The sequence below is a fragment of the Lissotriton vulgaris genome, unplaced genomic scaffold (genome assembly GCF_964263255.1).
Source record: "Lissotriton vulgaris unplaced genomic scaffold, aLisVul1.2 SCAFFOLD_675, whole genome shotgun sequence".
Classification (NCBI taxonomy): Eukaryota; Metazoa; Chordata; class Amphibia; order Caudata; family Salamandridae; genus Lissotriton; species Lissotriton vulgaris.
Window position 1 is genome coordinate 524,074 of NW_028249837.1, and position 13,815 is coordinate 537,888.

A 13,815-nucleotide genomic window follows, 5' to 3' on the forward strand; every position below is an offset into this window, starting at 1 on the left:
CAATGTACAGCGATGACCGCTGAGTGGGCGGTCATGTCTGGGTGGGCGGTCATGACTAAATGTGACACTAAGGGCCCGATAACGATGTTGGGTGGACCACGACCGACCGACCAACCGTCGGTTGGGGTCCGGCCGACATTGGCTCCTGTGGTCCACCCGCCATATTACGAGGTGGTGGGCTGAGGTATCAGGCAGAGGGACCCCCGCTGCGATTCCGATGGGCTCAAGGAGCCTGTTGGTCCATCAATCAGAATGTTCTCCCTACAATAAGGACACCACGATAGGGATTATGATGGCACTTTCCATCAGTGTTTCTATGGCGGTCGACCGCCATTGAAAGGCAGACAGAAAGGGACTTTTGGGGGCCCTAGCAGGGCCCCTGTCCCCCCACAGCCTCCGCTATGAGGCCTGGGGGGCACCTGTGATGCCCCCAACATCCATGCCGTGTGGCAGGCATGTTTACAAACATTCATTTCACAATTGGAGCTTGTACTGTGGGCCTTTTCCGCCCGCTGCACAACCTACAATGGTGCAAAGGATATTTCCTCCGAATTCAGCAGGTGGAACCGCTGACCTATTGTCAGGCAGACCCAGTCTGCTTTGATGTCCCCGGACTCAAATCCAACTAACATCGTAATGAAACTCATAGTAGTCTGTCAGGGTGGTGGAGGTAAATGCCTTAGTCTCATAAGAGAAAAGAAGGCAAATCAGACCCCAATCCACCCCCAGCAACCTGTTAGCTATTCACATTACCTCTTTATGGTTGTGTCTTTTTTGTTTTAAACGACAAGAAAGCCTTTGTTGCCAAACCATTGACTAAACGATCCTAGCCAATGAATTGTGCTGATGCATAAGGCAATTGCTCTTTCACTAGTACAGTGCATCTGGGGCTGTATTACAGAAAGTGCCAAGGGGGCACAACAGGCATTTGCGTCTGCTTTGTGCACCTCCAGGGCACTTTGGTATTACAGATGGGTCAACAGACACTTGTGTGGCCCCTTTTGTAATACCGATAGTGCTGGCGCACATAAAGCGCCAGCTCTATCTTTTGGGGCGTTCTCTCAATTGCATGGGAAGGCACCCCATGCAAATGAGGGAATTACTTTGCCTCTGCACCCGCGCCGTATTACTGATGCGGGCGCAGAGGCAAAGAAGCTGTTAGGAGGCGCACTGGCAGTGTGTCACATAAAAGGTGGCGCACTGTCAATGTAGCCCCTGAGAGCAGCCCTCTGGAGGGGTAAAGGAAGTCCTATGGACCCCCCCAGGCATCCCCTTGCAGAAGGGTGCAGTCACTGACTGAAACCGCCCCCAGGGCAGCGTGAGTTTGCAGCTGTTCTGGGGGCAGCACAATCATCGTAATTGGGCGCATTTTCATTGTCTGCGCAGAGCATATTGGGTTTATGGGCAGCCTCCCTATGTAAGACAAGCTCTAGGCTACCCCATAAGGCAGTTGCCATCTGTCTGTACCTTGATGGCACTTTATGGCAGACACGCTCCAGGCTACCTCATAGGGCGGTTGCCATCTGTCTTTACCTTGATGGCACATTATGGCAGACAAGCTACAGGCTACTCATAGTTGGTTGCCATCTGTCTGTACCTTGATGGCATGATATGGCAGACACGCTCCAGGCTATCTGATAGGGTGCTTGCCACCTGTCTGTACTTTGATGGCACGTTGAGCAAACTTGTCCTCATGGGCTTTTCTTGACCGACAGCACCTCATTAAAAGATCTCTAGTGATATCTAACTGGTACCTTTAAAGCCGGCAGATGGCAACCGCTGTTGCTAATTAAGATCAACTCATCATTTACCTCTGGACGGTTCTGAGCAAAGATGCCGACAAATTGGTCTGGAGATGGCCGGCATCCGTTGTAGATGAGACCTGAGCCCACGAGCTCGGCCCTGTCCGACACCTGTGAACAAAAAAGTAAAAGGATGTCATCTGCCAGCCAGACATACCTAACTCCACAATGAGAAAAAGAAGACATACTCATTAATGAAGTCCCTCACCTCTTTGTAGCTGAGCCATTGGTAGGGCTGGTTGGGTTTCCTGTAACCAAGGCAGGGCCCGTTACCTGAAAGATAAACAAAAAGTCACCCCTACTGTAAATTTTCTCTCGATTCTGTAAAGGCACTGTGGCTTAAGTGAGGTCGTTAGTTAACTGTTTGTTCACCTGCTGTAGAGATCTCCCTGTAACCTTCAGATCACACAATGGGGCTGACTCAACTAATTATTCAGCGGTCGCTACATTGTGTACCATTTAGATGGGTACCATTTAAGTGCCTAGGCTTGCCATCTTAGTCCATTCGGGCATCCTTCCGAGGGCTTGGCACATCGTTGTTGGTGATGTACATTGTTCCCAGGCATCGACCCGAGATACAGGACTTTGCACAAACTCCCCCAGGAGCACTATTCCTTCTGTTCTTCCTCCATGACTCAGGGTGCCTCTCCCTCACTATTCTACCTCTAAATACCCTCAGGAGGAATGCATGGAAAAGACAATGAAACCTGCTAACTCACACTCATCGCCATGCTTCGTCATGAAGAAAACATTCATTTTTAAATCCTTTTTAGACGGATTCCACACCCTCTCTAGAAATCCCCCTGGCGAAGTTTTTTTGTGACCATTTGGAGGCAGATTATTTAAATTAAGAATATTCAGGCAAAACATTTTTGTTTTCTGTATTTTAGAAAAGACAAAACTATAATTATTCATACACATCCAATTCTAATCTGCGAGCTAAAGCAGAGCAAATGCAAACATAGAAGCCTGCGGGCCTGTAGCATCCATGCTTCAGACGGTGCACAGCCAGTCCTCTTACATCCCCTTACCTGGAAGGTGCAGGACAAGGGCAGCTTAGGATGCTGAGTAACACTCCTCACTGACCACAGACCAGAATATCCTGTAATGTGGCCCTAACATGTATGCTGTTGCAATAGGAACATGTTTGCGACTCCGCTGGGGTTTCTAGGCAACTACTGATTATAGGAAGCACATGCTACAGAAGGACTTTCAATATGTGTTATCACTTGCAGCAGTTGTAGTGTATTGTGTTGTATTTTAATTGATGTAGTTCTTACTACTCCACAGATGAGGCACTGAAATGTGTTATGGGACGTAGCATGCTACTCCAGAACCCAAGGTTAATGGTAATTTAGCGCCAGGACACCTCAGGGTAGCAGCGCGCTCTAAAAATCCTATTAACATTAACATTAATTCCAGTGATTATTAGTTCTTGCTACTTACTGTGATTATTAATGTGCTCTCAGGAAATTGTTCTGTGCACTTTCTGCATTATTTGTGGATCATTAAGTTAACAGGATTTCAAAGTAAATTTCGTGCAGGGTTTTGGGAATATAGTGATTGGGGGAGGATTATTGAGACAGTATGAAATTGTGAGGATATCAACAGTGTAGAAACAGTTTGTTCTTTGATGGGTTACAAGAACGGCAATGTTTATTTTGATTCTTTTATACTTTTAGTGGGATGTACTGTGGTATGTGGCATGTCCGGATGGCTGGTTCTTTAGGTTTGTCAGGTAAAGTTTGGTAGAGTGGACCATTCTGTGATTTGTATTGTTTGTAAGGGGATTGATCTGGTTTGGTTCTCCCTTGATCTTAGAGTTCATGCAATGGCATCTGTCAATAGGCAGAGAGGCCAAACTGTGAGATGACACTTGCTAGTGTGAATGAGATCATATAGGTTCGATGATGTATCATGTTGGAAATACTCAGGGCTTAACTAATATTCTGAACGCTGAGTGATTCTCAGTGGCTCTAATTATTGCAGGAATGGAATTCCATAGTTTGCCAGCTCAAACCGAGAAAGTAGTGCCACAAATGGTTTTCTTCTTGCAAACAGGAATAATTAGGGGTGGTGGTAGTTTGAAAAGTAATTTCCTCAATTGGGAGTATTTGGTGTATTTTAATTGCAGAAAGGTTGGTCCTTTACTGCTTATTGCTTTGCGAGTGATTCATCCTAGCTTAAAAGTCGATCTTCTTGTAATTGGGAGCCAGAGTTGAGCTTTCTGGAATGGAGGGATATGGGTTTGTATATTTCATTTAGAAGTAGTCTTGCTACTGAATTCTGGATTTTTGGAGCCTTCTTTGAGTTGAGAGTGGAATGCAGTGGTATAGTCCATTAGCATAATTAAGTTTAGAGAGGATGAGTGATATTCTTTCTTGTACCTTTTGAGGAAATCCAATGTGTGGAACTGTGTGCCTAAGTGTTTTCATTGTTTAGAAAGCTGATTGAGATAGCTGGTCTACTTCAGCATTCATGTTAAGTGTAGATTCATTAAGAATTCATAGATTTTCCTAATGCCTTAGATATTTTTGGTGGTGGTCCCAGTTTATCGGGTCATAATGACAGAGAATCATAAGATTTCAATTCAATGCATGTCAGTATTTCAGTTGTTGAAGTTGTGTAGTGTGGATCATGAGTCACATAATGACTTTCAGAAAAGCATTATCTAGAAACACCTGAAGGTCCTTGTTGAAGGAGTCCAATGTCTCATGAAGGCATCCTGCCAGCTCAGGGAGATGAAATAAAGAGGTTCCAGAGGATATGGAAGATGGCGAGGAGCAACCTTTGTGATCCATTCCCAGGAGGAAATATTATTGCATGGAAGCTGTAACCCATATCCAAGTAATAGATGGCATCAACAAACCTGTGGGTAAAATTGTTGAAAACCATAGCTTCAGTAAGTTTTCCTAGGTTGACTTCGACTCACCAGAAACATTTATTTATTGAAAGAAAAGACAATTACTGCAAGGAATTCACAAGGCCAACAGCAAAATACTATTCACTACGGGGGGTTTGAGGTAGAGATTCCATTTGACCTGAAGGTAAACTCCTTACAGGCACATATAAAATATTTGGCTTCCATCGTTTCAGAAGACTCCTCTTAATGGACCATCAGGAGAGAAAGGTATAAGGACCAATGAAGTGTTTCTGTGTTGTCCTGAACTTCATTAAGTGATTCAATTCATAAATAGCATAAGCAGCACAACTGCTTCGGAAGGATTTGCTGCTCCTTATTGAGTCCATTCATGAACATGACAATCCAATTTCAGAAATGTTGCTGGTAGGATCATACATTCCATGGATGAACTATGTTTTGCAGACCGACTGAGGCAGGTTTTTCTCTCCTTGGTATCACACCAACTGCACCAATGGTCGTTTTGTTTGCTGGTACAGGCCTTGTTCTCTCATAGCTGGATGGTTTTGAAACCCTGGAGAAGGTCACCTCACAGAGGTTTAAGTAGAGATCTCAAATCCAGGAGCTGTGTTAGAGGATGAATGAAGGAATGAAGAACCATTTATAAAGCACAGAGCTACTTCAAAGATAAGTGTCCCGGTGCTCAGACCAGTAGGCACACTGAGGTAAGAATTATAAATAAGCATCTCTAAAAAAAGCGAGGTTGAAAGCCTGCTCAGACTCAAGTCAGAGCTGTTGACATCTCCACAATTCAGTGGCCAGAAATGAGAAAGATCTATCACCTGATCTTTCCTTATGAATCCTTGGGATGCAGACTTTACTTTGAAACGAAGAGCCCTGGCAGGGGTATACATCTTGAATCTTCACTGTTAATACAGAGGCCCTTTATGAGGCAATGCTCTTAAAGATATTTCACATGGCTTTAAATCGAATCCTTTGCTGAATCGGTAGCCAATGCAACTACTTGAGGTTCTCACTAGTGGATTGCCTCTTAGGGCAGTTCAAAATCAGCCTGGCTACCGCAGTTTGTACTAAATAACGCGTATTCAACAGTCCGCTGGAAATCCGAAATAAAGCTCAGTCCATCCTAGAAGTGACCAAGGAATGCACTACCACTTTCCTGGTGTGTCTTGGGATTAACTTCAATGTCTTTTTAAATTTAATGATCTTAGCAACGCAAAGCAAATTGGCTGTAATAGCCCTCATATGAAGGTTTAAAAGCTAAGTATATGTCAAATGTAATACCCAGCCTTCTCACTTCCGATTTGGGAATAGGTAGATTGCCAAGATCTTTAGGTCAGAAAGTTCTACGGTCAAAGGGAGTGGCTTCGCAAACCATAATTTCAGAATTGTCTGAATTAAGTTTCAGACACCTGTGTTTCATCCAGTTGTCCTGTCTTCACAGAAAGGGCTACATACCCCCTCGTCTGGAGCCAGAAAAGAAGACATCTGTGCACTTCAAAGGCATGCCTCTAGAAGCTTCTCCCCACTTCAAAGGCACAATTGTGTATAAATACTGGACCTCAGACACCAATTCTTCAGTACACTTCTGGGCCTGCGGTTGGTCTAAACATTTGAATTTGAGCCGGGCCATTGTGACCAGATGTCCAGAGTTGGCGCTTTGAATTTTTTGGCGCTGTATTCACTTTATTCTTTAAAAAAAAACTCTTGTTTTACTAACTTGTATTTTTGTGCTCTATTTTTCTACCTTTGTGTGGGATCTTTTTGTGTGGTATCTTCACAGTTTTACTGTTTGAGGTATTGCACAAATACTTTACACATTGCCTCTAAGTTGAGTCTGACTGCTCTGTGCAAAGCTACAAGGACGATGAGGACAAAGATTGTGGTTGCTGCTTGACCAGGGCTCACACCCCAGTCAACCAACAACTCAGTTTCTCACAATTATCGAGTTTTTTTCTCTACTAGGTATTTTAATTTTAGGTTACGCATATGAATAATTTAGATATGAATATGAATGTTAAATATAGAATGCACATTTATTTTATGTCATTTTTTCTTTGTTACGTGATAATCAAATATGGTCGAATTTATTCACAATATTTAACCTGAGTTGAGTGTTCTAAATAATTGAATTTGACTTTTGAACAAAGTTTCATAGGAAGCTTATAACTATATTTCTTATTGTTATCGTTCAAAGAGCACAGTCTCCCGGAATAAAAATAAATCAAAGGACGGGCACCAGGCGGTCTTCTCCTAATTATTTATCCTGAAATATTCAATAATGACTAAATAATCTTACAGGAGCCACCCACACTATGTGAAGGATTAGGGAGGAACTTTGTGTCAAGTGACACAGACAAGGTAGGACATGCAGAATCGGCACCACCTACTGTTGCTGAAGGCTAACTTGAGGCATTCTGCCTTCATTTGCTGACCTTATCAGCCCGGCTTCAAGGGCTAATAAGAATAGCAGAAATTACTATCATATTGAACATAATATCCCGGTTTATTAGTCAAACAAGTATGCAAATGAGAACCATCTTTGAAACTCAAACTAGGTTCTCCTTTTGGTGCTAAGATTAGCTTAATAAGTAAAGAAATGAGGCTGGGGTTGTTATAAAGTTACATAGCCAATATGTTAAGAGTATTTTCTGCTGTTTACACTTTTGTAAAACGCTGCAGCTACCACTCTGGTTGTTTTTATTGTAATTACCAAATCATATTGTGCGCACTAGGATAGGATTTTGAAATATATCCATTGTTTCTCAGTGTTCTTGAGTCTGCCCTTCCTTAATGAAAGAAGGTATGTCATTCTACTAACTAGCTTTGTGATGTCATATAGAATTGATCGTTACCTGAAACATCTCACTCCAATAATGCTTAGTAGGTTGTGGGGTGGCTGAAGTCCAACTGGTTTTTTGTGTTAAGTTGACTAAGTCCTTAGTGCTGAAGAGGTGGGGTGGGGCGTCCTAAAAAAACATATTCTGGACAGTGTTTTGGAGGAAAGATCCAGAAAATGTATCAAGGCCAAGGTTTTTTAATCAAAAAGCCTTGAATTACTATCAGTGACTGTATAATTGTATTTGGTATGATAATATAATAAGATTTGTGAAGAATTTTATATCGTCAGACCAGAATCTTTCTTTATGCACTGCAGAGAACTATAAGTGTATAATGAATCAATAATATGACGAGGAAGATGAGGTGATGATGTCCCAATCCCCTGCTGATAATCCTCTATAGTCTGAGTCCATGTCTTCCTCATATCAGTCCTACATTTTTCTTTCTAAAGATATCCTTCCCCTTGCCCTCGTATAAACCGGAATGTGGAAGGAGCAAAGAGCAGTTTGGGGTAAAACAGTGGGAAGATTTCCCACTTTTTAAAAACATTTTAAAATTTGAATTAAAATTGCCTATGGCAAAATCATTATACCTGACCTTTTGTTAGGGCAGGTGTTTAATTAGAGTTAAGCGACATTGAGTGTGTTGCACCCAGCTGTCTTAGGCAAAAAATCCAATATTTAAGCAAAACCTTGGGCTACACCATTATGGATGTTGGGGGTGGGGCTCCTTTCCTGAACAGAGTGCACTGAAAGAATTTAGTTCTTCCCTTAAAAGGCATAAGCACAACATTTTGCATAACATATACTTTTGGTAAAGTTCAAGTATATTAATTATTTCTTTAAGAAAAACTATATATGTCCATGCTTTTACTTTGTGATTAAAAGGCTGCAAATACAACATGTTATCATGGCAGCAAAATAATTCAAATGAACGTGCGGCGAGAGTTAGCAAATGGCACTCTGCTTCTAGAACAGGCTAGATAAGCAAACAACAAACCCTTCCTAAACAAAAAAGCCATAAACATGTGATTAATTTTATTATGTAGGCACAGTAAGTACATCAAAAAGCAACAATGTAGTAGTCTCAGAAAACAACTTGAATCCCATCATCTAAGGAGAACCCAACTGAAATGATGTCATCATCCACAAAATCCTTTGGCCTAGATGGACCACCCGTATGGCAAACTACAGAAAACATATAACAGCCATTAGCTGAAGGGGCGGACACAAAGCTGACTCTCTTTACATTTCTTATTTACTTTTCTGAAGAATGAATGAATGACGTGTGTTCTTCAAGATATCAAAATCAGTCTGTGTCCAGAAAAGCAAATGGAAAAATGGAATGAAGAGAAAATGTGTCTATTAATGCAAGAGATCCTAGGGGAGTATTTTCTTCCTGTGTGATGATACTCCCCTCCATGAAGAAAGACTGTGATGAGTGTGGGTTGATGTAAAGAAAATTGCAGGCAAGTAATTGAGACTCTACAAATGTTTGTTGTGTTTCTTGTCTGTGACTACAGCACTGAACAAGCAGCAACATTTATGTTCAGTGGTAATAAAAAGGATATAAAGGAAAATATGTCACCTCTTTTTGGTCTTGCCTACCACAGTAAATGCGCAGTTTTTTGCAAGACTCAATATCAGATTTCAATGGCCGAGGGCTCGCCCATTGCTTAACATTGTTACTCTCATTTTCTTGCTTCTAATTGGTTAGCAGGTGTGTGTTTTCCTTCCTTTTCTTGGGTTTGTCTCTGCCATGGAGCATAGACCCATAACTTGTATTTTTTTACTGCTCTGTTTTTAGCCACTAATTTTATCTTTTTGTTTAAGCACTCTACAAGAGTACGTTTGTTTCCCAGCTGTCTCTCTCATGTATGTCTTCACCTCCGTTGAGCTCGCTCATGTACTTGTGAAGCCCATGTGCTTTTCCCCTGCTTTCCTCTGTAATGCTCGTTTGTTTGCTCATACCAACCCTACTCTGCTTTTTTTGCACTTGTGCGTCTCTCCTCACCTTCACCATCACCTCGACCTCTCTCTCATCTGCTTATTCCCCCCCATGATACTCTCTCTTTCTCTTTCTTTTTGCATCCTACTTGCACTGTGTTTACCTTTCGCAGGAGCATAGGTGAGTCAGTGACATTTTGGGCGATGGGGGAGGGTGAATTTCAAATTTCCCATTCAAAAAAGCAACATGTTGCACACTGAAGATGTGAGATGACGAAAGTTAGGGAAAGACTGTTTCCAAGAGGAAAAGGGTCTGTACTGATTTGAATTAGTTGGGCCTCTATCTAGGGTGACACAGTGGGCAACAAACAAAGGGTTATAATGCTACCCTGAGCGAATGCCACTGGTTAGACTATTTGCAAGCATTCATCCCATCACCTTTTGGTGTTTGATTGCCAGTAGTATGCCTAGAAACCTGAGACTTGCACAGCTTTCTAAGCCTACTACTGCCAATGTTTGTGAATTCCAAAAAGTAACACATTTGCACCCATTCAACAAGTACTTATGTAGGTTCAGATTTACTACTTTTTTAGCAAACCAGTCAATCTATGTGTTCAAAATCATGATCCAAAAAATTAACAAGTTAAAAACTCTTAGTGAAATGATAATGATGAGAAATACTGCCAGTCTAAGAATGCATTTGAGGGGTGTTACACCTAAAACACCCACTGAAGCTACTCCCCTGCCCATCCCACCTGGGCCCGATAGTTGTCCCCGGGAAAATCTTGACTACAGATACTTATAACACAATGGACTGGAGTCCCCACCCTAGGATCACTTATTTTAAATGTATTTTCACTGCACACACTCTGCTACAAGAAGCCATGATGGTAGCGATTTCAAATCGGGAAGGCTCAATTTTTCTAGTCCCCGCGTTTTAAATATCATTTTATCAAGTGACTGATGGCCCTATTTACTAAGCCCGAGTCAAAAGTAGAGGATGGTGCACAAACAAATTAATAGGGCGAACCGAGCCAGAGCTAAGTCATGGATCTGGCTTGGCTCTAAGAGTTTGAGCTCGAGCCAAGTCATGAAAATGTTTGCCATGTATATTGTGCAACAAACATAATGTAAAAATTTGATATGTAACAATCTCTTCAAAATTCATAAAAGTGTATTTCTTCACCGAGTAGAAGCGTTTATTTTTAGTGCTTCAGATCATATCATCATATAGACATATAATTTAACTAAAAGGGATTGTTTTTAGAAACTTTTTGGGCTCACCCCCCAACTGCAATGCCATAAGTGTACTAAGAGGCAATTCAGTAGTCACGTGACCTGAATTATTATAGTAGAGAGAGCAACATTAAAGTCTATTAAATCAAACATAAAAGATGTTTCTACAGTGCGCATCCTGACTTCAAGTATTTAAAAGTGTGCTCATATGTGACAAGAAAGATAAAGGAAGAGCTGTTTCTACAGTATGCATCCTGACCTTTAGTATTTAAAAGGGTGCTCATATGTGATAAAAAAAGATAAAGGAGGCTCTGTGAAATAAAATATTTTCCTTGGTTCACATAATTTGGACAAGCAGGTTATCTGGTTTCACATTTTTAAATTCAGCCACCAGATGGGTAACTCTGTCTCTGTTCTCTCTCTCCCACTTACAACAAATGTCACTGTTTTGTATTTCATTTTTGGCTCATGACAAGAAAAACCGACATATAAACATCAGAGCCCCCAGACCCAACTAGCAAGCCAAGAATCTATTTATTTGGGCTGTGTCACACCCCAAACACCCCCTGAAGCTACACCTCTGACCTTCTCAATGCCCTCCTGTTGCTTTCCCCACCTGTGCCACAGTGTTGCTTCACACTTCCTCCTGTTGCTTCCTCCTTGCTACTTTTGTTTTGTTTACCAATCCAACTAGGACACACAAATAAAAATGCTTTCATTATTTTGTAAATGCAACTGGCCATTTATGGCTTTAAAAAAAATATGCTGCACTACATCAGGATGTTGTATAGGATGGCTAGAACCATTGGCAAAGTATTCGCTCCCATAGGTGAGACCTGTTGGCTTTGGCAATGCTTGTTTAACAATCAGCAGTGAGTTGACTTTTAGGCAACTCTACCTTATTTAATTTTAAAACATGGACATTTTGCCAGTGCATGCTTTCTTTGCAGCTAATGAGGTACATGCTTAAATACTATAAACTTCTTCAGGTTCATCAGATACAGTGCTGCCCCTACTGGTGCTGTGCTGCAGTTGCACTTATCAGCAGTGGAACACGGCTAGTAAAAGGTAAGGTTGGGTGATAAACTCCACTCCTCTGGCGGAGTTTGCATAGTATTTCCACTTTGTGCACCGCTTGGTTGCGGAGTTTCGGAAAAAACTTCACCAACCTCCATTAAGTGTGAGGCTTCTCAACACTGGCAGGTCGCTACCGCTCACGTTGTGAAAGCTGCCACTCGCCTTAAGAAAGCTGCTGCTTGAGTAGAAAGCTGCTGCTTGAGTAGAAAATCTACTTGACCATCAGAACCAAGCAGTGCCGTCTTGCACGCCGTGTGGTGCCGTTCGAACTGATTTTACAGCGCGGGACAAGCACCTGGTGCTACAAATCAGTGCGAGCAGTGCAACATATGGAACTCTGCCGCTCACAGAAGTCTGTGGAATTTCACCAAGTTTTTAGGTAACTCTGTAGAATTGCACAGAGTGAATTTCAGCGACTTCGGGCCACCCATAGTAAAAGGTCCCTTGTAACTTAGTTATTACATCTTTTGTTCCTGGCACTACATTAATTACCTCGAGTCAGTATTATTCAGGTTCTAGTTTTGCTATAAAAACTGCTTTGCGCAGATGCCGTAGTAAGTATCTATCAGTTTATAAAACAGCTCTTGTGATCCCTATTTGATTGCTGTGTATGCTTGCACATGGATTCGAATGACTGCTTACCTGACACTCGCCTCCCTCGCTGAAAAACGTCATATAGTGTCTTGGCATCTTCGTAGTAGTAGGACATCAGCTTGTCATCCTTTGATAGGGCACACCTACGCGCGCCACCCTGCATGGTACAAACAAGGCAAGTGGAAAATAAGAGTCCCGCTCGGTGAAGAACTTGACATACAAACACCACACCACATGACTTTACAAACTATTGAGAGAAGGGGAAATTGAATAAAACATCTGCACATGGTGCAGGAGCAAAACATTTTTCGTGAGCACTGGAACACTATGCAACGCCAGGCAAAATGGTATCGTATTTAACCCCAGGATCGTGTTTTTTGTTTGGACTGGAGTTGTACTCGTGGTTGGGATGTGTGGCTCTTGATAGCAGGTACAGTAGTTCTCTCACTTTCCCTCTCTTCATCTATGAGATGCTGACTCTATCGTTAATGGCAACCATAATCATACAGTGCACCTAAACTCTTACCTTAGTCCTGGACATATCCCAACCATAGCTTCAGTGCTAGCTCCGTTCCTAGCTCAGCCAGGTTAGATCAGCGTGAGGCTGAGCTTCTGCACAGGTCGCAAGACGGGCTTGTGGTGTGATATCTCACCCCAGCAATGGACATTTCACCAAATGCGGGTATTTTCAAGGCCGTGTCAGGCCCCTGAATACTGCAACATCCCTGTTGTGATCACAGTTACTGCCGCGTGCCGACATTAGCTGACTCGCGACCTCCCAGCGCGAGAACAGGCACTAAGTGACATCACCTTTTCCTCCCCATTGGTTTCCCCAACATTCCACATTCCACGGCTCACCGTTACTGCCGTTAGTTTAATGTAACCACTGACAGTTGCTCCCAGCAGTTGTACTAATCAGACGTGTAAGGGGGTGTATAATGAAGACTTACAGCGTTGAACCATTACGAGTTCGCATCGTTATTACAATTCTGATCTCTTTTCATATTGGGGCATTGCAATAAAGTAAAGGTGATTTCTACCATTTCAACAGATTTGGATACACTGTTTAAAGCCACAGATCTGTATCCCTTTATGATCAGCTTCACCAACATTTACCTGAAGTCTTCTTGGCTTGGAACCGAAGTCATATCGCCGCCACATCAGGGGGTCATAGAGGAGATTTACTGAGATGCAGCAGCTGTGGGGATCCCTTGCCTCCCTACCCCTGCTGGCAAACATGGAACGCTGAAGGCAGAGCACTCCAGTGGAACGCATGACGTCATAAGAGCATGGGTGCTCACATGACCCTGTGACGCAGACGTGACATCCAGGTAAAACGCAACAGCAACCAATCAGAATGTAAGTATAGCATGCTGTGACCCAGGGAAGGCGCCATTTTATTTGTTCTCGGTAAAACCCAGTTTTTATAAGAAGGAAG

The 13,815-nt window shown here is 42.4% G+C and overlaps 1 protein-coding gene across 1 annotated transcript in view; it reads right to left on the reverse strand.

Moving 5' to 3' along the window:
• LOC147663476 (long-chain-fatty-acid--CoA ligase 5-like) overlaps nt 1–13,815 on the reverse strand; it is a 225,920-nt gene that overhangs the window by 104,026 nt on the left and 108,079 nt on the right. Inside the window, exons 3-5 of the mRNA XM_086950420.1 lie at nt 12,426–12,534; nt 2,011–2,075; nt 1,812–1,913 (exon numbers count right to left, since the gene is read on the reverse strand). Of these exons, the coding sequence (XP_086806546.1) occupies nt 1,812–1,913; nt 2,011–2,075; nt 12,426–12,534 (276 nt within the window). The remainder of the gene's footprint in view (nt 1–1,811; nt 1,914–2,010; nt 2,076–12,425; nt 12,535–13,815) is intronic.